The sequence below is a fragment of the Solanum verrucosum genome, unplaced genomic scaffold, assembly GCF_900185275.1.
Source record: "Solanum verrucosum unplaced genomic scaffold, falcon-dt-bn FXZP01000205.1, whole genome shotgun sequence".
Taxonomy (NCBI): domain Eukaryota; kingdom Viridiplantae; phylum Streptophyta; class Magnoliopsida; order Solanales; family Solanaceae; genus Solanum; species Solanum verrucosum.
The window spans coordinates 1,283,882-1,311,153 of NW_026019950.1; the positions used below are offsets into that span (position 1 = coordinate 1,283,882).

Here is a 27,272-nt window from a genome sequence, read left to right on the forward strand (position 1 = left end):
TTTAAAGTAAATTAGATTACATTAATTTGATAGTTTAAACAAAAAATTAGATATTCAAATACTACACAAAAAGTACTATAAATTGCAATTTTGTACATATCAATATGATGAATAAATATATCGTAAATTGTTAATCAAATTTTTTTATCGTTAAACTATAAAAAGAAAACTATGAGTCTATAACAATTAAAAATGGACGAAAAGATTATTTTATGAATTTTATTTTGGAAGTCTCCTTGTAGCTGGATAAGTTAATGTGCATTAAAAGCATAGGGTTTGGCAGATGGGTATTTGTGACGTGCAAGAATATAATTTATTGTTATTTCAACATCCAACTAACTAATCCTATTAATTTTGAACATATTTTAAACTAAATCATTTTACTCCCCGGGGTCCGTTCAATATTACTTATCCACCGTATATATTTGTAGACATTGAAATTTTGAGGATTCTACAAGACGTGTTCAATTCGAATTGAGACTCTAGAAGGTGTGTTCAGTTTCAATTAGAAATCTTGGAGGCTACTCACAACCCTAAACCCTAGTTTATGCCTATATAGAATGTACTAAATTCCCTTAAAAGGCATCTCAAATATCCCATGAACTCCTGGGTATTTTTAAAGATCAAGATCTCAAATAATCCTTAAGTTGATGGAATATTCAGGTCAAATCTAAATCATCCTAGTTCGAGAAATACATCACTAACTGCCCTCAAATCATGGATAAATCTTAGAATCAAGGGAGAAACAAAATTGTATCCGCATATTTATCAATATATTCATGTTTCTTCAGATCTTATTTTATTGTGATTGCAATTTATTTTCTATCACTTTAAAATTTGTTGCAAACAATATTAATAAATAGATGCTCAATTTTATTTATTCAGTTTAAAAATTTAAAAGATAATGACTTAGTTTCTAATTTATTTTTATTATAAATAATAATAATTACTTTTTAAAATATTAAATTTATTATATTCAAAGACTGATAGTAAAATTATCATTCTATATATGTATTGCTTTTTAAAAAATATGTCAATTGTCAAGTCAAAATTAGACAAGTAAAAGTAAATATTTTATTTTATTTAAGACACCCAAACTTATTTTTCATTTTACTCTCATTTTATAAAATCAAGAACGTTTTATAACTTTTTCCCTTAGTATTAAATAATTACATACAATAATCTTAAACATTTTAACAAGATTAAACTAATAAAATATATCTTTAATTAACTTTTTCTTAATTATAAATATGATATATTATATTAAATCAACAGAGACCAAATAATATGAAACTGATTACCTTATAAGTTCACGTAATGGATGGGACTTAAAGGATGAGACAAGAAGAGAACGCTTTCACACAGAGCAGCAAATAAGCCAATAAAATGGAATAAATTAAAATAATACGTTCATGTGAAATTGACCTTCATTTCCAAAATATTATATTATTACTAATTAATGTCCCACTTTTGTTCTCTTATAAAGATGGTAATAACTTTATGAAGGACCACTCCAGAAAATCCACGTAATGATTATATTGTATTTATGAATTATGTTCTAGAATTATTATGTTACGATATCATAATTTTATGGAGGACTTTTTATCCCTGCACTATTTAATAATGTATTTTAAAAGTATATATGTGTTCACATGGACACATTACTATTTATAATAATGCAATATTTATGATATCTACGTGGGCACATATATACCTTTAAAATACACTATTAAATAGTGCAGGGGTAAAAAATCATTTCCAAAGTTCGATATACAACAATTTCGGTCAAAATTCAAATATATTTCAGATTTTTTTCCCTTAATTAAATTAAGATATATCACCCATTGCTAAAGTCGACCATCAATAATGATTAATGATGGCTAATCTGACGAAAAAGAGTAAAAACATTGTACATTAAGGGTGTGTTTGGTATGAAGGAAAACATTTTCCGGAAAATGTTTTCCAATTTTCTCATGTTTGGTTGGGTTAAATATTTTGGAAAATGTTTTCCAAATCAACTCATTTTCCTCAAATTTAAGGAAAATGACTTCCCTTCAAAACTTAAGGAAAACATTTTCCAAAACTCTCTTCCAACTTCCAATTAAAAAAAAATTTGTTGAAAAAATCAATTTATTTTGTCCCTACCCTCAAACCAGCCCCCAACCAACCCCCTCACCCACCCACCCCCTACCGCCCCCCCCTCAAAAAATTTTTTAAGTATGTTTTTAAAAAATATTTTCAACTTCAAAATTTCATTTTTTCACCTTACCTTGACCCCCCCCCCCTCACGCACCTCCTACCCAGCCCCCACGCACTCCACCCCTATCACCCCCCCCCCCCCCAAAAAAAAAATAATAATTTAAGTTTGTTTTTAAAATATATTTTCAACTTCAAAATTTCATTTTTTCACCCCTACCCTTGACCCCCCCACCCACCTCCTACCCAGCTCCCCACCCCCAAAAAAAAAAATTAAGTTTGTTTTTAAAAATATTTTCAATTTCAAAATTTCATTTTTTCACCCCTACCCTCGACCCCCACCCACCCACGCCCTACCAGCCCCCCCCCCCTCCAAAAAAAATAAAAAATTTAAGTTTGTTTTTAAAAAATATTTTCAATTTCAAAATTTCATTTTTTCACCCCTACCCCCATCCCCAAAAAAAAAATTAAAGTTTGTTTTTAAAAAATATTTTCAACTTCAAAAATTCAATTTTTCACCCCTACCCTCAACCCACCCCCTACCACCCCCCCACCCCACCCCCAAAAAATTTAAGTTTGTTTTTAAAAAATATTTTCAATTTCAAAAATTATTTTCTACCCTAGTAAAAATAAAAGATATTTCTCAAAAAAAAAAAATCATTCATAAATCAAACACTAAAAATCTTTTCCGGAAAATATTTTCTACTCACCAACCAAACATGAGAAAATAAGTCAAAAATCAACTTGTTTTCCAGGAAAACATTTTCTAGGAAAACATTTTCCATGGAAAACATTTTCCTTCATACCAAACACACCCTAAGAGATATAAATATTTATGCCATTGTTATGTGATTTTTTTTTATGAGTCGCACCAATAAAGATGTTTATGGCGACTTAGATTGGTTGGTAATTAGTTGATCAAACAATAACAACGAAATGTTGGAAATCGTCAACTAACCTAAGATAACGTATTTGATTTCTCTCTTTATTTTTGATTGTTCAATATTAAATTAACACATTTTAAAAAAAAGAAGTAATAAATAGTATGATAGTTTTATTATATGAAATAATATTTTAATAAATATTTATTTTTAAGATAGTAAACAAATAAAAATAACAGGAAAACAGATTAATACGCACGCAAAGTGGTATTAGCATTGATGATGAAATGTGAGTGCATTTGATGGTGAAACTTTGGAGTTTACATTTTCATCTCATCATTAATTAATGTTAATTTAATAATATATAGAGAGCTACAAGAAGATAAGGACCCATATCCATTGAAAATGTCACAACATTAATCTTATTGATATATTGCACTAATTAATATTTCATTTGAAGTTGTTGGCTCCTACATTTGCTGAAAGAATTGTTCTGGGAAGATCTAATTTTATGACTTAATTTTGAGATTATGTTATGTTTTTAAATGATATATATAAAAAAAAATTAGATCCATTAATCTATATTATTGTGTTTTTCAATGTTCAACCATATGCATGGATATATTTATATGATAGGCACCTGAATTCAATAATATTTGTCTAGTCCATAAATTCTATATATATTGAGAAATTTGCAAAATATATGTAAATATTTTATTTTTTTTGCAGGATAACTTTATGTTGAGTTAAGTTCCGATGAATTTTGTCAAAAATTTCAATCATCATCCTTCCTATATAAAACATCTATGGATGCTACTGAATTTTACGCTTCGCACGAACTAAACTATTAACTTATTTCCTTTATTAATTTTTTTGTAATAAGTGATAATTTAATTTGAGTTGTTTTAAAGCTTTCTAAACAAAGAAAAAGAGTCTTAAATAAGAATTATAGTGTAAGTAAGGTGGTAGCTAAAATAGCACTTGAAATGTTTATAAATTTATGGGATCCAACTCTTGCCATGTGTTATGTTTTTCTTGCTCCAATACGAGTTAAGTACTACTCTATATTTTATTAGCAAACTACTTATTTTAATATATTTTTTATAATAAAGTCACTATGTAAATTACTTATATTAAAAATAAAAACTTTTAAAATAAAGTCAGTATCTTCCACCCAAGTAGTAAAGGTTCCTTTTTCCCCTCTGTCCTTTTATCTGGAAAAGAAAAAAACGACAAATTAAATTTGTGGTTCAGTATTTCTCACTTTATTGGCTATGGCATAATTATTTGAGAAGAAAAAAACAATGAAAATAAGATGCCAGAAAGATTTACATACTCCCAAGCCCCAATGTTAATTTATTTGATCTAATTTTTTTTCCATTTAAAATATATATATATATATTAACAATTTTAAATTTTTTATATGATATATTTAAGATTACAAAATTAATGAACATCTTAATATATTTAACATATTTTTTAAATTTAAAATTATATATATATATTTATTTTTTAAATTTTTTTTTTAAAACTCCACAACATATTAAAATAAATCAAAACAAAACCACATCAATTTAACGCCGTACTTTTCTCAACCTTAGGTTAGAGAAAAGTAGAAATATAAACACGTGCATCACGAGATTTTATTGTGATGTTGAGAGCTGGGAAGTGTGAACTGTGAAGTACTTGTTTCGTTTTAAATGCCGTTGCATTATTTAATTTATTATAAAAAATTAAATAAAAATAATTTTTTTTTGAAATTCATGATTTTAATTAAATATTATATATTTGTGTGATAGTAAAAATCTTATGACCTATAATTTTAAGAATTTTATTTTTTTATTTTTACTCAATAAATTTTTATTTTATTTTACGTTAGACTTAAATATTTTGGGATGAGCTAATATAAATAAATAAATAAAATATTAAAAATAAATAAAATGATTAAATTATTAAATTTGAGTTGAGAGTATTTTTAGATTAAAAGGTGAAAGCAGAGAATCGTTTGAATTAAAAATAAAGATGAAGGATATTTTTAGTCTAAATAGTTAAATGAGCGTATTTATGAGTCATTTTTAACCATTTAAATGTATTCTCAACCTTTTTTCTCTTTTTTATAAAAAAAAGAAGAAAAAAAAAATGTGTCACATAAACTCAGACGAACTTGAGAAGGTGAGGTCCCTTTAAATATGGTCTTCAACAACTTTCAGTTTTAACTTAATTTAGTACTAAGTCTCTTTATATATGGCATTTCACAAAATAATTTTTACGACTATTTCTTTTGAAGTTGAGAGGTAGAGTGTACTAAGTCTCTTTATATATGGCATTTCACATAATAATTTTTACGACTATTTCTTTTGAAGTTGAGAGGTAGATAAAGACTCAACTCTTTGCAGATAAGTCTATAGTCCACTCTCTCTGTGTAACATCATCTGCCTCAACTGGCTCATGATTTCAAGAAAATAAATAAATATAATATATGTTGTGATCTGCTACTTGCATTCAGTGCCTCAATAATATCTTCTTCCTTTTTCTTTCTATTTATAGTAAGACCATAAAAAGTGAAGGTTAGAGGGGTTGAAGAATGGAGGTAGTAGATTGGAAATGGGAGCAAAATGAGATGGAAGTTGAAGAAGGAGGAGGGGGTCTTCAAGTAAGAAGCTCTAAGGTTACTAAAGAAGTGACAAATGGGAAAATTGAGACAAATGGGCATGTAAATTCTACCCTAAAGATGACTAATGGAACAGAAAAATCTGATCTTGGTGATGAACAAGAAAGGTCAGAGGAGGAGAAGCTTTCAGATTCCATTAATGGGGTTGAAGATGAAGAGGGAACTGAGCCAAAAGATAAGTTATTTGAACATATTGTAGTTTCAATTATTGGGGTTGAGGAAAAATCTGATCTTGATGATGAACAAGAAAGGTCAGAGGAGCATAATTCAGATTTCAATAATGGGGTTGAAGAGGGAACAGAAAAATCTGATCTTGATGATGAACTGGAGAGGTCAGAGGAGGAGCATATTTCAGATTCCTATAATGGGGTTGAAGTTGAAGAGGAAACAAAACCCAAAGAAGAGTCTGTTCAGCATATTTTACTTTCAAATAATGGGGTTGAAGTTGAAGTTCAAGGGGAAACAAAACCAAAAGAGGAGTCAGTTCAGCTGATTGTAGCTTCAAATAATGGGGTTGAAGAGGGAACTGAACCCAAAGAAGAGTCAGTTCAGAAGATTGTGGCTATTAATGGGGTTGAAGAGAGAACTGAACCAAAAGAAGAGTCAGTTCAGAAGATCGTGGCTTCAAACAATGGGGTTGAAGAAGGAACTGAACCAAAAGAAGAGTTAACACAGCATCTTGTGACTTCTACTAATGGGGTTGAAGTTGAAGAGGGAACAGAAGCTGAAGAAGATTCAGTTCAGCAGATTGTAGTAGTTTCAAATAATGGGGTTGAAGAGGGAACTGAAGCTAAAGAAGAGTCAAAACAGCATCTTGTGTCTTTTACTAATGGGGTTGAAGTTGAAGAGGGAGCTGAAGAGTCAATTCAGCATATTGTAGTTTCAAATAATGGGGTTGAAGAGGGAACTGAAGCTAAAGAAGAGTCAAAACAGCATCTTGTGACTTTTACTAATGGGGTTGAAGTTGAAGAGGGAAGTGAAGAGTCAATTCAGCATATTGTAATTTCAAATAATGGGGTTGAAGAGGGAACTGAACCTAAAAAAGAGTCAAAGCAGCATTTTGTGACTTCTACTAATGGGGTTGAAGAGGGAACAGAAGCTGAAGAAGGGCCCTTCAGATCAGGCCATTCTGTCTATTATGACAAAGATGAAGGTATATATTACATTACATCAACTGTTTTTGACCATTTTTTTGTACTTAAAATCCTTCTGAAATTCTCTCTTGATTCTTCTCTCTTAAATCTGTATATTTACATGTCTTCTTCATTGGGTTTGTAGGGTAAAGTATACAGTATTCAGGGGAGTGGTAGAAAAACTCTTTTGAACCCCACTCCTTCCATGTCTTACCCTACTTGTCTGAAACTATTTCTTCTTTATTTGATTGATTCAGTTCAAAAAAAATAAAAAATTCTTCTGTACTGCAAAGGGACCCTTTGATTAATACAGATCTTTGTTTGTTTGTTTGTGTATGCATATATACATCATAAAGGTTTGTGGTTTGCATAAATATGTCACTGTTCTGAAGTTTATGGCAATGGGGTGAAATTTCTCAAGGATAACTCTGCTTAGAAATTTGAGGATGTGCATATTTCGTTTCTTGATTCTCTTCTTGCTTCTTACTTGAGGTGAGGAACTTGTTTCCTTTGCATTTATGGAGTTGAGAACTTTATTGCTTAGTCTTAGGCTTAATTCTTCTGTGGGACAGTTGTTCCTTTGTATCTTTAATTTTTTGCCATATGTTGTCTAATCTTCAACATTTGTGGTGAGGAATCTTTCTGAGATTAACTCTCTTCTAGATCCCTTAGAAAGGACAAACTTTTCTGGGAAATTTGAAGATTCACTATTCATTAAAATGAATTAATCCCTTTGTGATCAAGATGTTCGACTCAACTGATATTTTTTCTCTCTCCATTTCAAATTAATCGAATTATTGAGGTGTTTCATACCCTTTAAGAAAAGAAGATTAAGACATAAATTAGGCATAATTTTCCATTTTTACCCTTATTAATTATTGTCAAATTTATGATTACAATAACTAAACATTACTTAATAACTAATTCCAATATTGACTAATAAAGGGTAAAATTGGAAGAACATTTTAAAAGTAGTTTTGAAAATTGAACAATTAAGTTAATTTGAAAAATGAAAAAAAATGTCTCAACAATTCAATTAATTTGAAATGGAGGGAGTATAAAAGAATAGTAGATTAGGTGTGATAGTGTGTAGAATTAGCTAGTCCATGTTGGGTAAAGTTTGATAGCTATTCATTTGGGGTAGTTCCGTTGAGAGCAGAAGATCATAGGTTAATGCCTCCAGAGAAGCTAACCCCCACAAGGACTCGTGTTGAAGATCCATGTCCATAGTGACTGCTAATGAGTAAGACCTTCAAACATTCAGACTATAGCTGAACAAAGTTTACACTTAAATGGAATCTCTGCAGACACTTGCAGTCTGGGTGCTTGAGTGAAGTGTGAGTAAGCATTGAACTCTCTTTAACTATGAGATCCTTCAATGACATAGTATTTAGATTCAGTTTTTTCCTAATAAGATATTGACTTGGTATTAGAAGTACTGCCACTGCTTGTGTTCATCTGCTGGCAAGAACTGGATGCTATTTTCAAGTGACTGATTATGTATATTCTAGTAGTAGATATAGAGATCCACCAGTAGTCCCCTACAAAATGTTTTAAAATAACATCTATGCCTTGCTTTTTGAACCACTTAGATGAATCAACCTCGTTTTCTCATGCATTAGGCACAACATGCAATTTTTGCAATCATTCTTTCTGTTTGATTGAAGGAATATGGAAGTGTCGAACCTGCAGTTGGACTTTGCAAGGCAAAAGCCTAGATATTGGTTGGTCAAAGATTCCTAGGGGCTACTTGGATAAGCTGATTAATTACCCAATGTTAGATCAGAGGGGAAGCAAAGGTCAGTTGATACTTTGATTTTAACAAAACAACCATGACTGGTAGAAAAGTGATGTTGTCAATTAACAGAACAGTTTCTATGGATATTTAAGGAGTAGCACAATCGCAGAATCTACTTTCAATGTGATGAATGGTTCTAACATCTGCAGATGCTACATAATAGGCTGCAAGCAAATATTTTAAGTGTGTCCTTTTTCTCCTTGCTCCTTATGGTTTCAGGCTATTTTGCCTGTACATTTGCATCGTGAAAGCCATTTCTTTAGTAATTTTTAGCGGCGCCTTTAACAATGAGAGAAGACGATACCGAAGAGAATAACTCAAGGGCACTGACTACTCCATCAACTCAATTTCGCTGCGTAAGTGAGGATGCCAGTCATCATAGTCTGAACTTGAAACCTTATGTAGGCTTATCTCGTCGATTGGCATTCCGATCCTGGTCATTCGTAGATAGTCGGCGTTTTTAGTAATTGTCTATCACCCATTCCTGATAGCCGCAGCTCTGCCTGTTCCCTTTCCCATTAAAGAATGAATGGAGATTGATCATCATCTCTATCTCCCTAATCAATCCTCCTAGGTCTATGAATTTCTCTATCTATTCCACTACATTATCTCTTTACATGGGGCAGCAGAGTTATTGTTTCAATTCTAAGGTCCTCGGTCTTCATGTGTTCTGTTTTTTCCTGTATTATGATTTATCCTATATGACTATAATCTTACCCAGTCTATTGATTGATTGTGATATCGGTTTTCAGCTAAGCAAATTTGGTGAACTTCAGTTAAAACTTCGATGTTATAACTAGCATTCTCTTGTGAATGGCAGAAAATTTTAAAGTTCTTGTCCTGATTAATTGTTTGAACATGTTTTTCAAGTTGAGTTTCAGATTCACGTTTGTGCTTCTGTCTAGATTTTGAGAGTGGAAAAGTCATTTGAAGTGAAGAGTTGAATTATTTCATATGCATGCAGATAGTAACTTCATTTCTACACCTTCCATAAAGGAGAAGATCTATAAAATTCCAGGAGATGAAGGAGTTCAGGAGAGTGCTACTCTAGACATTCACCTTAATGGATATTTGAAGAGTTACAACTTATCAAGTTCCAGTGTTCAGTTTTCCAAAAATCTTTCAGAAGATCACAGCATTGTTCATAAGTCCACGGCCATTGATGAAATAGAAAGTGCAGACCCTGACCTGATAGATGACAGTGACACTGATGTAAAAGATTTTGATGTTGAGAATGTACTTCAGAAGCAGAATACACATGATCTTTATTGCCCTAATTGCAAGTCATGCATTACTAAGAGGGTTATTCTTCGTAAAAGAAAACGTAAAATTCGGGTTTCTGGTGATGATGTCAAACGTGTCAAACCTGAAGTTGTAGTTGATTCCAAAGTGGATGCTAGTCATGCACAGGCAGCTGATGATGAAGTACGTGATGGAGCCGACTGTTCTCTTGATGGTACTCCACCATTGGCAGTGGATGACTACCAGCCTGATAGAGAGCCAGAGCTATTCAGATGCTTATCATGCTTCAGTTTTTTTATTCCAGCAGGTACAAACCTTTGCATTACCTTGAAAGTCAACATAAAATCTGGTTGCCGCTTGTCATCGCAATGCAGTTTATGGTGAACTATTTCATGTGCAATGACATGAATATACCTTGCTCAAATATCTGTGTGTATTGTTATTTCAGAGTTATCCATTGTTTGGTAATCTAGCAGGCCCAATAGAAGCTAAAATAGGTCGATAAGTTATTACTTTTGCTTATAGCTACATAATGGAATGACTTCATCTTCTTTCCTTCAGGACTCATGAAAGTCGGTCAAAACTTCTCTTTTTGGGGGAAGAAGAGTGAAAAATGAACAAAAACTAAAGAAAAGAAATTGGCCTTCAATATTTGGCTTGGGATTAGCTGATATAATGTTTAAAATGAATCATACTCTTCTTTTACTTGAAGAGTTCCAGACACTTGTGATCATGTTTTATAATAGCATATACTATATCATCGCGAGATCTTTGAATTACATATGATGTTGGTGTTAATTTTTTTCTTTTAAGTGGAACCGGAATTGTTTTTCTTAGATGTAGATTGTATAGAAAGAAGTGGTTCTTCTCCTTAATCCATGTGCATTCTGTTGGGGACAGACTGTGGTTGGTACTCAGCAAATACACTCAAACAAATTCAATAATTAGTCAAGATTGCATGCAATTTTTGTTTTTGGTGACTGAGATTAACTTAGAAATGACCCTTTTTTCAAACTTTCAGGGAGTGGATTCAAACTGTTCCGATTTTTTGGAGACAAAGGTGCTAAAGAAAATGTCAAAGGTGAACAGACACCTACAAAGAACAAAAAATGGTTCTCCCCTATCTTTGGATTAGATAAGGGAAAAGCACCAGTTGAGCAAGGTACTGAGTTTTCCACTTCTATTTTTTTTTTTTCCAATTGTGTTTACCTAACGAGCATTATAAATTCCAACTCTACACAAAGTAGCATCTATCTACAAATTTCTTTCAGAAAAAAGAAAAAGAAGGACCTCAAAATGTGTTTAGTCATTCATAAAAAATGGGATTTTGTGTGAAGTATGAACTGCAAAATGCATTGAGATGCTTTTCATACTAGTCTGGTACGTTTTAGAGCTGTAGTTGATTGATCGTAAAGCAATACCTTGATATTGGAGACATTTCAATTGTTTAGTTCAGATGTTTTTACAGTTTAAAGTATTGGGGGAAAGGGGATGATGTAAATGACATAGAGTCAATGATGGATTCTTCAAATGGGCTAGAGATATAGCAAAAGAGAGTCTATCTTATTTTTGTTTACTCTTTGTTCCAACAGCACCTTCTTGGTACTTGTTTCCTTTTTTTTTTTTTAAATACTCCCCCTGATTCAATTTGTTTGTTTTAGTTCGGAGTATGGGGGTCAAACTAACTACTGTTAGGTGCGTATTCGGCCATAGAACCTTCCATTTTTTTCAAAACAAAATTTACATATTTAGAAACTAAATAAAAAGTACAATAAAGCTCAATAGTTAACAATTCAAAATATTTAGAAAGTATTTGAAAAAATTGTGGTCAAAGAAAATATCCTTGGACTGTCCAGATAGAAACTAAGACAAACATATTGAAATGGAGAGAGTAATACATACCTTATTAAGAAAACGACCATTGTAAGTGAGGTACTTTTATAGCTGGTAACTCTACTTCTGCCATGTTGTTGAAATAAATATGTGGAGTTGACAATGAAAAAGTTATGAAGCTGGATTTTAGTTCGGTATGACATGTTGCAAATCCAATAGAAGCTAAAACTCCTTGCTAGAAAGAGGTTCCCAAATGACATTCTCTGTGTAAAGCAATAGGATGAACTTATGGCCAGTTCTGGTCATTGCATTGCTTAACGTAGTGAAAATTTAAAGATTATCATGCTGTTTAAATTGATGGCCTTTCGCATGCAGGAAGTGGTATTGGAGCAAGTGCAGTGAAAAATGATTCTGGAGTACTTATGCCCTCAGCCCCACCTGCATATTCCAACAGTGAAATCACTCAGGAAGCTGGAGGGAAAATTTTAGGATCAAAGAACCAAGATGCAAATATGAAAGGGAAAATGGTGATTGATACAATGGGTAAATTAGAGAATGCCACAAAGAGTCGAGAAGGTACAGTAAAGATGTTCACCTTTGTTTTTTGAAGGGAAAACAAATATATCTTGTTACTGTGACTTCATTGAAAACCTTTTTGAGCCATATCCATCTATGCATTGATTTTAGCTATTATTGTGCATGTTTTATGCAGCTATGCTTCTATAGCTTGAATATATAATACACTACCCATGCTCCTTAAGGCTTTCTTTTAAAGGGAATGCCAAATTCCCATGCTTGTATCTCTTTGTCAGTGCTATATTATTTTCCAGAAAATATTAAAATGAAGAATCTGTAAACTAAGTACACAATTCAGGTTTAACACAGGCCCTACTGAAATTTATGTGAACATCATGGTAAAGAAAAAGAAGCATTTCTTATTAGAATGACATATTTGATAACCACAAAGAAGTTACCAATAAGAAATGTTTCTTGTGTTTCTTTTCCATGTGGTTGAATGAAATAGCTGATGTAAAGTAAAATCGTGTCGGACTGTGAGTACTTAAAATGAGGGAGTGTAAGGATTTAAATCTTTTGCTTGTCACAGATAGTTAAAGAAATAGCCTTTGCTTGTGATCACGTCAAAAAGCATCCATAACATGGATGAGTAGATAAGTTTAGTGATCCGATTTTGCATTATGTCTAATTACTTATTTGCCATCAGATCTTTCTGCTCCTTGGTACATTTTCCTGCACTTTTTTCTTTACGATTTTGTTTTCTCTTGTGCAGCAGGTTCTGTCCTTGACATCTTTGATTCAGAGACCTATAATCAGCCAAGCGTCTCAGCTTCTTCTAATGAAGTTCAAGGAAATGATAAGAATGATGAGCTGTTAAGAAACACTGGCAGAATTCAAGTTAGCAATGGAAATCTTGTGCAGGAAAGTCTGCCAGCACCTAGTGATAAGAAGGATGAGCTGTTGAGACCCGGTGGAAAAATTCAATCTAGTAATGGAAATCTTGTGCAGGAAAGTCTGCCAGCATCTCAACAAAATGAACTAAAGCTTCTGATAACTTCAACAAAGGAGGAGTCTCTAACTATTGAGAAATCAGAGACGGACTTAAAATCTGATGTGGCAATACTAAATAAAGATCCAGGTATTGTTTCTAGTATGAAATTTACTCTATTAAGAAGATTTTACTGAAAAAACAATGTCTGCTCATGCTAATTTCAATTCAGAACATGTAATGTGTTGCCCTTTTTGAACATTCTACCTCAACCTTGCGAAAAAAAGAAAAAGAAATGGATTTGCCTCAACTTCCCTCAACTATTTCAGTGGTCAGTCAATGGTAATAGAAATGTTATCTTCTCATGTAGCTGTTGTGCTGAGAATCTGAGATGCATATAGCAAGTAGTTGTACTACTCATTGCACTCTCTGGGTGCTACTCTTAGCATAAAATTTCATTACATTTTTTTGAAAAGAAATGTTATTTTTACTCAATGTGCATTACTTTAGGGGCAATTTTCAATTTTCACATGCCCCACCAAGAAAAAAGTGTTTTCTCTTTATTTTATATTTGAAAAAAGAAAAAGATCCTTTTTGCTTTGTTGGATGTAATCACAATGACCTGTCTATTATATAATACTCCAATAATCATAATTGGATTCAGCTCCTACTTGGCTTCATGTGAATAAACAAATAATGAGTCCTTTCTGTCTTCAGCAACCACAGCTTTTGCACTCAACGGCTATGGAAATGGGAAACCCAATTTTTTGACAGAAATCCCTCAAGAACATGTGCAACATATTGAAGCCATGCTTTCCTCTGAATCTCTGGTGGCAAACAATGACAATAAGTTTCAACTTAGTAGTGAAGGTATGTCACTAAACCTCCTCTTAGTTCTCTGGTTACAAGTTCATAATTACTTGCATATTTGTCAATACTGAGCTAAAAATTGTTGTAAGATGCTAACAGAGTGTTAAGTATAGCAAAATCCTGAATGGTTTGCCTGAAATAGGTTATCTCTTAAATAAGTGTTTCCCTGTCACCTGAAGCTTTAATTTCCAATTTAGTTCGTAGGAATTTAGGCACTTAATGTTTTGTATTCGTGTAATTGTTTGCGCTAAAAAGAGCAATTCCATTCATCTGCTAAATGTTGGTTCGCAATGAAGTATTTTTGTTGCACTCTCATCAACTTGTCATCTGCGGTAAAGTGGTGTTAGCTTGAGAAAAGTTTTTTGCCTTTATGCTGCCTTACTAGTGTTTGATTTGATTGCTTTGCTGCCAATTACTATGTCTCCCTTTCATTGACAGACGGTGCCCATCACTATGAAGTTTCTCAGCATACCATCACAAAGACAAATATAGAGATCCACTCAAAGCAGCCTTTAAACGTTGATGAGCATGACTTGATTTCATCGGTTAAGGATGCTTTATCAATTCAAGATAAACCGGATAACATCCCCAACATTTCTGTGGTAGCAGCTGCAAATAACATTGCAGGTAAGAACTGGACATATTTCATTGTAATACTTTATGGTGACTGTACATAAATCTGGTTGCAATTAGGGATCAGAGATTATTGAGAAAGTCTTTTTCATTAGCTTCTCACCACTTGTAAGCTTCCTAGTAAGCTCTCTCCTAAAGCTGTGAGTCGATGAAAAAGTATGTCCAAAGAGTTGAAGCACTGTTATCCATGGAATCATTACACTTGTTGATGTATAAAGTTGATTGATTTTGAAAATGGAAGAATCCATAATCTGATGTATCATCTTCTACCATACTATCAATCCAAATGCTTGGACTGCCAAGCACAGCCTATACTTAGTGGCTAGTGCTGAACCTCCGCTATCAGTATCTTTCGTAAAAGAAGAACTAGGCTAGTAGGATTGTTGTGTTTTTATGTTGAATAAATTATGTGATTATGCTGAAGAGAGGTTGAATAAAGATGATAGTGCATATTCTCAGCACTACTACTTTGTAAAATGGAGTTTTATGTAGCTTAGATTTCTTGACTCAATTGTGTAGCAGGCAACGATACTATTATAACTGTGGAAGCAGGGCATGAAACTAGAGAAACAGCTTCAGCAAATCTAGATACTCAAATCCATTCTGTTGAAGGACAAGCAACTGATGGTGCAGATGGTTACAAAATTGAGATCGTTAAAAGCATTATATTTGGGGGTTTAGCTGAGTCAATTACAAGCTTAAGCGTTGTTGCGTCTGCTACCGGTGGTGACACGACTACATGTAAGAGATATGTAGTATTATCATGTTTCAATCATCCATAACATAGTTCAATTACTCAACTGATGCTTTATCTGAATTTTCACAAGTATTTATTCATTTACCCTCACTGGTGTGGGAATAGTGCCTCTGACAAACTTAGCCAAGAAATAAATATTGTTTATATGGATTAGTAGTACAATTTGACTTTAGGCTAATTAAAAAACTTGTAAGTGATTTTCTTGGTCAATTACAATTTGATTTTGCTATGGATGTATTCCATCTTCTTGAACATCTAAAATTTATTTGAGAAAAAAAAAACCACTTCTATGAAAGGCTCTGGCTCCCTACTTTGTCTTTTAAATTTTCTTCTGGTTTTGATGGTATCTTCATGTCTTACTGCAGTGAACATTTTAGTTCTAGCAATGGCTAATCTGTTTGGTGGACTTTTCATCATTTTCCACAATGTAAGTTGGCTTTAGCATTTTACCATGATTTCTTCACTTCCGATTATGTTTTTCCATCTGCTTTAATATGCTTTTCCTGGAGCCGAGGGTATTAGAAACAACCTCTCTACCTCCCATGATAGGGATAAATGTTTGCCTACACTCTACCCTCCCCAAACCCAACTTGTGGGATTACATTGAGTATGTTGTTGTTGTTGGATTTCTTATGAACGAATTATTTACCTAGGGGAGACGAGCACTCTCCAACAAAAATTAGGTCGTAGCTGCACCCAAGGGTGTGGCCTAGTGGTCAATGAAGTGGGTTGAGCACCATGAAGTCTTAGGTTCAATTCTCAGCAAAGACAAAACGCTAGGTGATTTATTCTCATGTTCAATTCCCAGCAGAGACAAACACTAGGTGATTTATTCCCATTTGTTTTTAACCTTGGTGGACAGAGTTACCTGGTACTTGTTGCTAATAGGAGGTGACAGATATTTCGTGGAATTAGTCGAGGTCCGTGCAAGCATTCCCGAACACCATGGTTATAAAAAAAATAATTAGGTCCTAGCAATGGCATAGAAGAACCATTTAACCTGAAGCTTTAGCTAACCTCTTCATTTGAGGGACTAAAGATGCTAATATAGATGGGAAATTTTTTATCACATTTTGAAGCCATGTTTTCCTTCTTTACCAAAATTTACTCTAATCAATCAATTTGTGGGGGCATCTTTTCTTCCTCATGTTTTCAGTTCAATTTTCTGTATCCATTCTGAATTCATAAAACTTGCAGCTTTGGGAGTTGAAAAGAGATCGTTTCGAGCAAGCCAGCAATCAGATAATGGAAAAACATGTAGATAGGTATCGAGAACAACTTGGCCGGAGAGAAAACTTCACACTGCATGCTGTACTTGTTGTATTATCATATATTATATTTGGACTATTGCCTCCCGTAACCTATGGCTTCTCATTCCGCAAAAGTGATGACAAGGACCTCAAGATTGTGGCAGTTGCTGCAGCTTCACTTGTATGCATCTTAATGCTGGCAACTGGAAAGGCCTATGTTCAGAGAGCACCTAAACCTTACTTCAAAACTATATCAACTTACATTATTTTAGGCTTCACGGTTTCTGGTGTATCTTATGCAGCAGGTATACTATTCAATAGACTGCTGGAAAAGCTTGGCTTTTTCCAGCCTAGTTCAACAGTGAACCTGTTCCTTCCGGAGATGCCGGAGACTGGAGCAGCATGGGCATCCTTTTAAAGAGCAGAATGATGAACCACAAACATGTAACCTCCAGGAATATCCTCTAGTTCTTTATGGTTTGCTTTTTTTGGCATTTTTATTTTAGATTTAGCCTCTCCCCTTGTTATTTGAAGTTACTTAGTTTAAACACTCGATAAGAATAAATATCTGCATTACAATACTTGCATTAGTAATCTATGCATAACTTGCTTCCAAACCAAACGACCCCGAATGAAAAGAATAGAAACTCAGCAAATGAAATGAAAGCACATAATATCATTTCTTTGGATAAGCTGAGAACGTAAGTTCAGTCTTCTCTTGTAAACTGACAAATACTCCATAGAACTCTGATCAATCACTTAACAATGGTTAAGTAATAGATCTATACCGAAAGATACATGTCTTGCATTCATTAGTTTGTAATTGTAATTCATTACATCTGTGTAGAGTCAGGCTTTCATAAACCGCAAGCGCAAGTAAGTAGAGTATTTACCCCAATTGACTAAGATTGCTTGTAAAGCTCTTCCCTTTCATCTATTTTTGTTTATCTTTGGAATCTTCCTTTTTGTAATTTTTAGGAATAAAAGTACGTTCATGTTTTTTCTACCATGTCATTTCCCTTCACAGCTTTTAGTAATTGGACAGATATAGGAAAGAGATATGTGGGCTAAAAATTTGCAAGTTTCTTGTTTTCTCTACCCTCTCGTTTTTGTCACCGGGGGAAAAAGTTGTGGTTGAGAGACGATCCATTTTTCATGGTAGATGAACCTAGCTAGAGGAAAAGGAAATGGATAAGAGGGTACTGTTGAAACTTATACATCGATGTGTCACAAATAAGTGTTTGATTTTAAAATACAAGTGTGTTTCCGAAACTGCCATATGCTTCAACAAATAGTAAAACTGGCATAATAGATAGACGAAATTATGATGGTCATCCAGACTCTACTTGTAAGATTACATAGGGTATGTTGTTGTTGCTGGGTAAGACTCTCTTTTGTAACCAGTTATTTCACCAAGTGAGATGGACACAAAATATTGCAGACCTAACCACCAGAAAAAAGTTGTCATACAAACCGTTTTTATTCAGATTCTTCCTAGGCACACAGGACATTTTTTTTTCGTGGTTCGAAGTTTGGTATAAATATTGCACTGAACTTCAGGTGCAAGTCCAAAATTCAGACGGTTGCTGTAGAAGGTCGATGGAACCATGTATACGACAGTTCAAAACCAGTTGATTGGATATGATTAGAAATCGAAACCACTACAGGAGCCTCAAGCCAGAACTGAACAAAAAATCTCAAATGAGCTAACAAAAACTCGAAACAGAACTGCAGCAATGACTTTAAATTCTGATTTGATTTTCTTATATGGGGTTACAAAGAGTATATGGAAAGCCAAAAAAGATGTGATTTAAAAATTTTTTTTTTTGATAAAGAGGAATAGCATTCTAGCTCTGGGAAGGAACCTGTCGGGTTTATGGTGTGGCGACAAAGAAAAGGTGAAGGATGTGAGCAGAGTAAGCAAAATGGCAAAGTTGCACTCATTTTGAAATTTGTGACCACATTTTAAATTACACTAGTGAAAGTGCTGCAAATAGCAATACATAATCATCGAATTCATTTCATTCGTTGGGGATAAAATCCATCATCCTTTAAATATTGAAAGACCAAAGGAATGAGGAGGAAAAAAATAACAAGCGTTTGACGGAAAACAGTATATATCAAGTGTGTGGATTCTACGTTTATTTTCAATTACCTGCTTTGACATTACACGATTTAGTGTCCAGAAAAAACACAGCACCTAGACCTGATCAAGCGTTCTGTCAGCAACTTGCATCAGTCACAAACAAGTTAAAGTCGACAATATAAACAAGTTAAAGTCTACTATATGAGTCCTCACTGAGATGTTTCCTGATAATGGTGTCATCAAATTGTAGCAAGTATAAATCACTGAACTGAAGCATTCTGGAAAAGGCTCCCTAATGCATAATTAGTATGAATAGAACTGATACATACCAAAATAAGGAGGCACACGTCAGAGCAAGTCTTCAAGTAAAAACCATACGAGGCTTTGTTCATCTGCTGCTTACAATTATCATTAATATTTAAGTAGTACCAAAATTTAGTAACAAGGGAAATCACTAACGGTCAAAGTTCTTTTAACGTAGACACATATCCCTTCCCATCATAAATTTCTTAACACGAGACAAGAAAACACTCAAAACATAAAGAACCAAACAAAATCATTCCTTGGGGGACTGCATGTGCGACTATTTCCTGCAACTATCCTCGGAAGCCCAAAGTCAGTGTCAGAGAAGCATTATGGTGCGTACTCATATGAACGAGAAAAAGGGTATATGAAGAATAACTTCGCATCTTCGTCTATCATAGCCAGGATACTAGACTGGACCAGACACACCCGATCACGAACTTTTGGCGGGAGATTCAGATTTCAGATCTTGTTTACTTTTGCCTCTCTTCATTTTGGCTTTAACCCGAGACTTTGTCACAAGAGTCTTCACTGTGTTGGCAAAATTCCCAGCTGCCATGATAATCAGAAGGATCCCACAGGTAACAACCTGCCACAATCGCATTATTTTAGAAACTGATTAGTTAATGATAGGAAGGGGCTGTTACAGTAACATGATTTCTTTGGCATGGCAGCTTACACAAGATATATATTTGAATATTACAGAAGGGAAGGTCTAATTTAGTCACTTGTATTGTTTGATTTGTATTCTCAATGAGCAACCAAACTAGATAACATCTGGTGGAAGAGAGGGAGTTTCATCTTACCTGCCACTCAGAAACAACACCAATGAATGCTGTCTTAAGCAACAAGACTCCAACATATGCTTCGAATCCCTGACATTAAGAACAAACGACATAGAGTCATTTGGAACCAGCTCAAAAGATAGAACACTACACCGATAAAATTTCATGGAACGTTCTGTGTACACAGGGATAACCAATTAAACTGACTTTTTTTCCTGACAAGGATAGTGCCTATTGTTGAATGTGATGTCTAGAATAGAAGTATCATCCACAAAAGGTGATATCAAGTCATAAAAGGCTATAGATTATCACCCATGACCCATCTAATTGTAATTAGCTACTTTTAGCTCAGATTAAATTATGTTGTTACACCAATATTCAGAAACTTCACACAACTCACAGGGGAACTCATGTCAAGGTTCACATAAAAAAAGGACACTTGACAGACTTTAGGTATCTTTGAACCAGACAGTCACTAAAAGGGGGGATCTATGATATTTAACATGCATTCACTAGGTACATCATGCAATGTTACACTAGCATTTCCCACTCTTGGACTACTTAAGAATAATCAACTTGAACCTAAAGGCCCAATCTCCTGAAACAACAGGAGCGAAATTTCAAGAGAAAAAGTAGCTCAGTTAAAAAAAGTCCAAATTGAACTCAGTATACCTGCAAGATAAATAATACAGGGAAGAGCAACAATAATTGACCATCTACTCCAGCAGTCTCTCCCCACACAACATCCATTCTCCTGGCCTGAAATCAGAATTCAGAAGACAATATATCACAATTAGGATAGGTTAATGGATGATAGGGAGTACAAATGTCTTCTTTATTCAGGTACAAGGCAAAACTCATTCCCTCAACATGAGGGAGCCAAAAGAGTGACCTTGAAGTCAATCCTCAAGGTTTTTTGTTATTTAATCAACCCACAGGGCAGAGAAATATTTTTATTTTTTTGATAATTGTGATGTCCGGGCACTGTGGAGAGAAATATATCAGCCTACTAGATACCAACAACCATCTTGGTGCTTATTATTAAAATTATTTGACTTATAAAAGGAATAGTTCATCTGCACAAAATTAGTGAAGCTTTAAGACGGATTTTTAAAAGGACAAATTACGACACACGAAGGGTTTCTTAGTCAAACTAGTGATTCCTCTGTTTGTGTACCTTTCCTAATGCAATACGAGTGTACAGTCTTTGTCTCTGATATCTATTCTGAAGGAGCATTGCAACGCCTTGCATGATAGCCCATTTCAGGAACAGTTGCACGCCCCTCTGCAATGGATTGTACATTAAAATGTGTATTATAAATCTTAAACATTATAGAGAAGTACATTTTTGTTGATAAGCAGCTAAATAAATATACATGTCGTTTTTAAATGAATAAAAACCTGCTTCTGTGAACAGTTAGGTTCTCTTTCTATTTCCCAGGTAAGACTTATAAGTGCCATGGCCATAGCACAGTAGTGATGTTTTATCCACCTGCAACAATACAACCATAATTTCTGTTAATTAGCTGTCTTTTGTGTTCAACATATATAATATTGGTAACAAACTTTAGAATTATTAAAATTGCACTGCTACTTCAGTTACATAAACAACAAAGATAAGCGTTTTACTGACAAACATAAAACAAATGACAGATGTTAAATTTTCATTGGCAATAGGGAATGTTGCTCAATTACCATGGACGAATATCACTTCCATTCGCTCTCAAAATGTTCTCTCGCAGAGCCAAACCTGTGTAGAGGTAAAGCAACCAGGCCTGAAGACATCGAGGAGCTCAGAATACTTGTTTGTTAAATGTAAAAGTTTCACTATAATAAATAGGAAAGCAAGACTACCATGAATATGAAGTCAAATGACAAAATCTTCTATTTAAATGTACTACCTGGTAAAGTTGGACCGGCAATGCTGGTAAACATCCATCCCACATCCAAGACCTCAAGACTAGTAGCACCGATGGGAAAAGAAGGAATAGATATGCTGTCCTGTCCTGTCAAGAGAAGATCGGATATAGTAATTTCAAGAAAGAGGTTTGCACAAAACTGAGGCTTTCCATGTATCCAAGTCATTTATCCATTTTATCTGGGAAGGGCAGAATCATTTCAAGTTTGATTGATAGAAGCAGCACTAGCTCTCTTCTCTCATAACGAAGTGTAGATGGTCAGTTAGAAAGAACTTCAATAATATGTAATTCAAGTTGAAAGGAGCAAAAACATAGATAATAGTAGCTTATCCCAACTATTATCTGGGACTAATATTAACCAGGCTTTGTCAAGGCATAAGCTGCTGGCCTCAAAGTCTACTCCATATACAAGAATCTGTTCAAAGGAGAGGCTATCTACCAATATGGAAATCTTAATCTTCCTCAAATATCAAGCAGTAACATGCACAACACACATGAAAAAATGATGAATACAATATGGAAAAAGTTCTCAAAAGATGGGTTTGCATTGAAACATATTCGAGTTCTGGCGCATGTAGAAGCGATTTAACTTGAACATGATACAGTTTTAATCAACTCCAAAAGAACACCAATTTGTTCAATTACCATTAGATTTATCAGCGATTCAAAGAAAAACTAATCACCCACCTCTAATACAATAACTTAAACACCGCTATAAAATAAAAATCAAAGCTCGGAACACATACCCTGAAACTATTATATTCCTCTTTCACTTTCAGCTGCACATCCTTTCTGTTAGCACGAACATTGATTGGCCCCAAAAACATCCTCAAAAACCCTCCTGTAATTAACCACATCAAAACCAACAAACAACCAGTAAAAACATAAATTTAACAAAGGAAAAAATGAAACATACCATGAGATTTGCTCGGAAGAAAAGCTGCAGCATCTCCCTCACTCAATACATAACTAGCTTTAAACAATTCCTCTTCCAACTGAAAATAAATAAGCATGAAAAAAAAAAGTTAACGCAAATCAAATCTACGTCGAACTAGCACCAAATACCTTAATGCACATGCATGTAAACATAAATGCACCGAAAAATCAACCTCAAACAATTCTCTCCATCCGCACACACATTGAACAGAGTTACCTAATACCTGTTGTTGTGCATAAATTTTTTTAAAAAAAAATTAGAAATCCATTACCTTTTCAGCTTGATTAGGATCCAATTTACTCTTCCTTACAGCTGAACGAAGCCCCTGGACGCACGAATCAAGCGACTTAGCTTTCTGCCTTAACGAATCCTCTTCACGAGTAGTTCTCGAGATCAAAGAAGAAGCTGCGTCTTGCAACTCCTTAGCTTGTTCGACGATTCTAGAAGCTTCTTCCATAAAATCTCGGTCCACCAAATTCTGTCCCACCGCCGTAGTAATAGAATCCCCATCCCCCATCTCCGGTAACCAAAAAACTCCCGATCCGATAAACAAAAAAACTGTAATCTCACATCTACCGTTAATCGAATTGATGAATACGCAGATATGTGATGGAATTAAATAGAAATATATTTTTGGTGACCGTGAAGGTGCGGCAGCAAAAGGGTATCTAGAAAAGGGGAGTGGAGGAGGGAGGGAGGGTGGGTGGGTGGGTGGGTGGTAAAAGAGATATCAGAAATGGGGCCAGCAAGCCAGAGAACCGCTGAGTCTGCTGGCGTTAGCTTGAAGGAGTGAATTTAATTTCTTTGATTTGTTTTCCCAAAAAATAAAAGCATTAAATTCATATATAACTTATAAAGGTACTAATAATTTTGTGTAAATAGGAGTAACATACATTTTGTCTCAAATTGCATCATATTCTTTTCTTTTTAATCTATTATATTTAAAAATAATTTAATTATATATTTTAAGAAATCAAAGCAAGATGTTATTTTCAATTTTATAGTTATAAATAAATAAATATATCTCAAACTATTTTGAGTATTAATAGCCAAATTTAAATTATATTGTGAACATAGATAACTTTTAATTTTAGTAAAAGAAAAACTCAATACTCCTAAATGATTTCTCAAAGAGGAGTAAAAAGGAATGAAAAGAGTATTTCTTTCATCTCAATTTAAGTATCTTGTCTTTCTAAAAAAATTATTTTGAAAAGAATAACTCTTTTTATATTTGATAACTCTCTAATCTCAACATTTTGCATGGCTTGATCATTTTGGTAAAGATATTACACATATCAATATTGAAAAGTTTTCATATTTTCTTACTCTATATCTAATCAAATTACTAAATGTTTTAAATTGAAATGAGTAGAATATTTTTTTCTCATTAGATTATATATCTAGTATTTTGATATATTTTATTTGAGCCAGAAATTTATCTGAATAAACCCCTCACCTATATAATATAAGGTATAAGAATATATAATAATTGATATATCAATTTCTCCAAATCACACTTATAAAATCACAATAAATATATTATTATTATTACTATTATTATTGTTATAAATTATATATTTAGTCAAATATACTCACATATATTGGGATGGTGAGAATAATTATTTTTGGGACCGGAAAATAGTTTCAACAACTTTGAAAACTTATATTCACCAACTATAGTGTATAGTGTATATTAGGGTAGGTTTGAAATTGGATGAGTAATTTGATCAAAAATCTAATCCATAACACTAGACAAAGTTTCTTTAAAAGTATTAAAATATTGCGGCAAGTAGATTAATAGACTATGATTATGACATATTAATATGTCATAAAAAAAATGAAGCTCACATAGCTTAGAGAATCCTAGTTGTAGTTTGTATATTTTGATAAATACAATTGAGTGTATCAAAATTAAAAATTCTGCTATTAATATGATATTCGATTTTTTAAAAATTAAATACTAAAATATATAATATCATATTAAGGTTCTTGAAACATTTCTATGAAAACCATTCAATCTTTGTTATTGAATATAAATTAATCAATAAATTATATATAATCGTATAAAATATAATTTACTTATGTTTTCTAAGTCTTTTTGAACAAAAAATGAACTTCAAAGACATCGATTCTATATAGTTGAGATATATTTCTTGTTTGAATATTTTCGGTCAATTATTTTTTCCATTCATATTTATTCATTTATTATTTTAAAATATTTTTTTATTTGTTATTTTTAACCTATAAAGGAAAAATAAAAGAGAAGAGAAAACAGGGGAAGAAATCAGAATATTTATTTTTGTTCATTAATGTGTGACACTGCATTTTTAATAAATATTGGCGCAGAAAGCTCATAACTATTCCCCCAATGAAAAATAAGACCCGTAATAAAGCAAGCTTATCAAAGGACTACCTGGAATTAAATTGTCCCCTTTGAATCATTTTTCTTGTCACATTTTTAATTTACATGTTCTTTAAGAAATTGTTCTTACTGTTCGATATTAGTTGTCAATTTTTATTTTTTTTTAAATTAAAAGACAAAAGCTAATTACACTTTTCTTAAGAAATCATAATTAAGAAAAATAGTTTTACTAGTTTGAGCAAACAAGAATAGTTATAGTTTGCTTATCCGCAATAGCTCCAACCTCTTTATAGATAGAGCGTAGAGCAAATTCCCAATATGAGGTAGTCAAAATTGAAGTAAGTCCTTGTGATTCAACCAAAGGGCAAATAATTTATTAACTCCACAAAAAAGATTTGAAGGATTAGAGATAATGGGTGTAAACCGAAAAGGATTCATAAGTAATTGTTAATGGAGGCGAGGTTACCAAATTCTGAGGTGTCGGTATCAATCTATGCCAAATCGTTCCACGTTTACTCGTAGAAAGATATTTTAGGAATTTTTTTTGAGAATTTTACTAATTTATTTACATTTTGAAAAAGAAATTAATTGTAAAAATAATAAATCAATTTTATCTTGCTTTTGTACGAGTTTGGATATGAAATCACCGCTACTGGAATCCTATTATGAATCAAGTCCAATTCAATGTGGATATCAGGGGCACACAAATAGTTATTGGGCTGACAAGAACTATTGAGGCGAAAACAAACAAAAGGATTAGGTTAATTTGAGATTTAGGTTGAATAGTGGGGCACGGAAACGGTTCAATTAAAAAAGTTAATGGTAACTGATATGTGATTCAAGAATTATACCTATTGTTAAGATAAAGAATCTTATTCCTCTCAGCTCCCTTCTTAAAGCCTAAATATTTCGCTTTCATTCTTATATGTGTTCTTTAATTACTTGTAATTTCAATTTCAATAGCTTGAGTGTTGTAATTATGACTCTGAAGTTAAAAAAAATCATGTTGCAATTCTTATCAATATAGTGAAGAATTCGAATTTGATTAGATTCTATTACGAAAGTCGTATTATTCATAGATTTGAAAAATGGAGTGTGAAACTCGTGCAAAAATCACACACACATTTTTATTTTATTTTATAAAAAATTCAAACAAACATAGCCTTGAAAAATCGTGGGGGCTGCTTCCTACGTGAACCAACACCACCCATTGCTGACTAACTATTACGAATAAATCAACCCTTTAAAATTCGTAATTGTAATTAATATTTGTCCTTGGGCTAACTAATGAACAATATTTATGGATTTTTTCTTTCTGCAAAATATTACTATAAATTAAATTATTAAATTTATAAAAGTCAAAGAATATGCTTTCCCTATTGAGTATATCTCCAAAAAGATGACTACATTGAAAATAATTCTACTTTTTGCGTTGCACTTAATATACTTTCTGTTAGTATATTAAGTGTCGGTGAAAATTAACAAACACGCATTTGAGATGGCACCCGAGAAATGGAATTACATTAGTTCTCGAGTACTAGCTCAAATGTGTGTTTGTTAATTTTCATTTTGACACCTCAACTAATGCTTGTATCTATTAAACACTACTAGTGCTGAACAAAAAATTGACCTCTTTTTTCATGAGGGTTTCTAGTTTCTACATGTTTAAAGAGATGCTTGATGATCTCATTGATTTCCAAGCTGAAAAAGTAATGGTATTGACTATTGAGCCTCAGAACTTTCTTTGGTGGAGTTAATAAGCTAGGGCGTTCTTTCAAACACCCTCTACCGAAAAACTATATAATAGATGTTGAACCCTCTTGGTGAAAATATTGTCTCCACAAACTGGTGGTATGGAAGCAAGAAAAACTTAGAATGCTAAACAAATGACTTCCAATAAATTACTATTATTCATACAAGTCCTTCTGAAAGCATCTTTTAGAGATGCAATCTGCATATCATGACAAGACCATATTATCCAGCTAATGTCCTTTAAAGATCTTGAATGCTTTACAGATTCAGCAGAAACAAGTACAAATATTATAATGCACATATACATGTACTCTTCTTCATGAACTAATACACTGTTTGGGTCAAGAAGATTTGTATCTA

At 33.1% G+C, this 27,272-nt stretch overlaps 2 protein-coding genes across 2 annotated transcripts; one reads left to right on the forward strand and one right to left on the reverse strand.

The window, feature by feature from the left end:
• Positions 1-5,524: 5,524 nt before the first annotated feature.
• LOC125813961 (uncharacterized) lies at positions 5,525-17,349 on the forward strand. The gene is made up of 12 exons (XM_049493441.1): positions 5,525-6,661; positions 6,785-6,901; positions 8,549-8,680; positions 9,644-10,228; positions 10,943-11,083; positions 12,130-12,330; positions 13,043-13,408; positions 13,976-14,128; positions 14,567-14,755; positions 15,284-15,502; positions 15,884-15,945; positions 16,716-17,349. The coding sequence occupies exons 1-12, from the start codon at positions 5,662-5,664 to the stop codon at positions 17,184-17,186; spliced, it is 3,636 nt and encodes a 1,211-aa protein (XP_049349398.1). The 5' UTR covers positions 5,525-5,661; the 3' UTR covers positions 17,187-17,349.
• A 1,833-nt stretch (positions 17,350-19,182) lies between these two features.
• Positions 19,183-23,598, reverse strand: LOC125813947 (uncharacterized). Its single transcript, XM_049493428.1, has 10 exons — positions 23,070-23,598; positions 22,778-22,856; positions 22,608-22,702; positions 21,844-21,948; positions 21,638-21,717; positions 21,344-21,434; positions 21,120-21,227; positions 20,615-20,701; positions 19,964-20,032; positions 19,183-19,746 (listed from the first exon to the last, which is right to left on the reverse strand). The coding sequence occupies exons 1-10, from the start codon at positions 23,313-23,315 to the stop codon at positions 19,591-19,593; spliced, it is 1,116 nt and encodes a 371-aa protein (XP_049349385.1). The 5' UTR covers positions 23,316-23,598; the 3' UTR covers positions 19,183-19,590.
• Positions 23,599-27,272: the final 3,674 nt, after the last annotated feature.

What these genes read in the sequence shown, in the direction of transcription:
- LOC125813947 (XM_049493428.1), bottom strand. Translation starts at nt 23,315, where the DNA reads ATGGGGGATGGGGATTCTATTACTACGGCGGTGGGACAGAATTTGGTG. An exon ending in TCTTCCGAGCAAATCTCATG is followed by an intron (nt 22,703 to 22,777) that starts GTATGTTTCATT and finishes GGTTAATTACAG; the next exon opens with GAGGGTTTTTGAGGATGTTT. An exon ending in CTAACTGTTCACAGAAGCAG is followed by an intron (nt 21,228 to 21,343) that starts GTTTTTATTCAT and finishes AATCCATTGCAG; the next exon opens with AGGGGCGTGCAACTGTTCCT.
- LOC125813961 (XM_049493441.1), top strand. Translation starts at nt 5,662, where the DNA reads ATGGAGGTAGTAGATTGGAAATGGGAGCAAAATGAGATGGAAGTTGAA. An exon ending in GGTTGAAGAGGGAACTGAAG is followed by an intron (nt 6,662 to 6,784) that starts CTAAAGAAGAGT and finishes AGGGAACTGAAC; the next exon opens with CTAAAAAAGAGTCAAAGCAG. An exon ending in AGCTGCAAATAACATTGCAG is followed by an intron (nt 14,756 to 15,283) that starts GTAAGAACTGGA and finishes ATTGTGTAGCAG; the next exon opens with GCAACGATACTATTATAACT.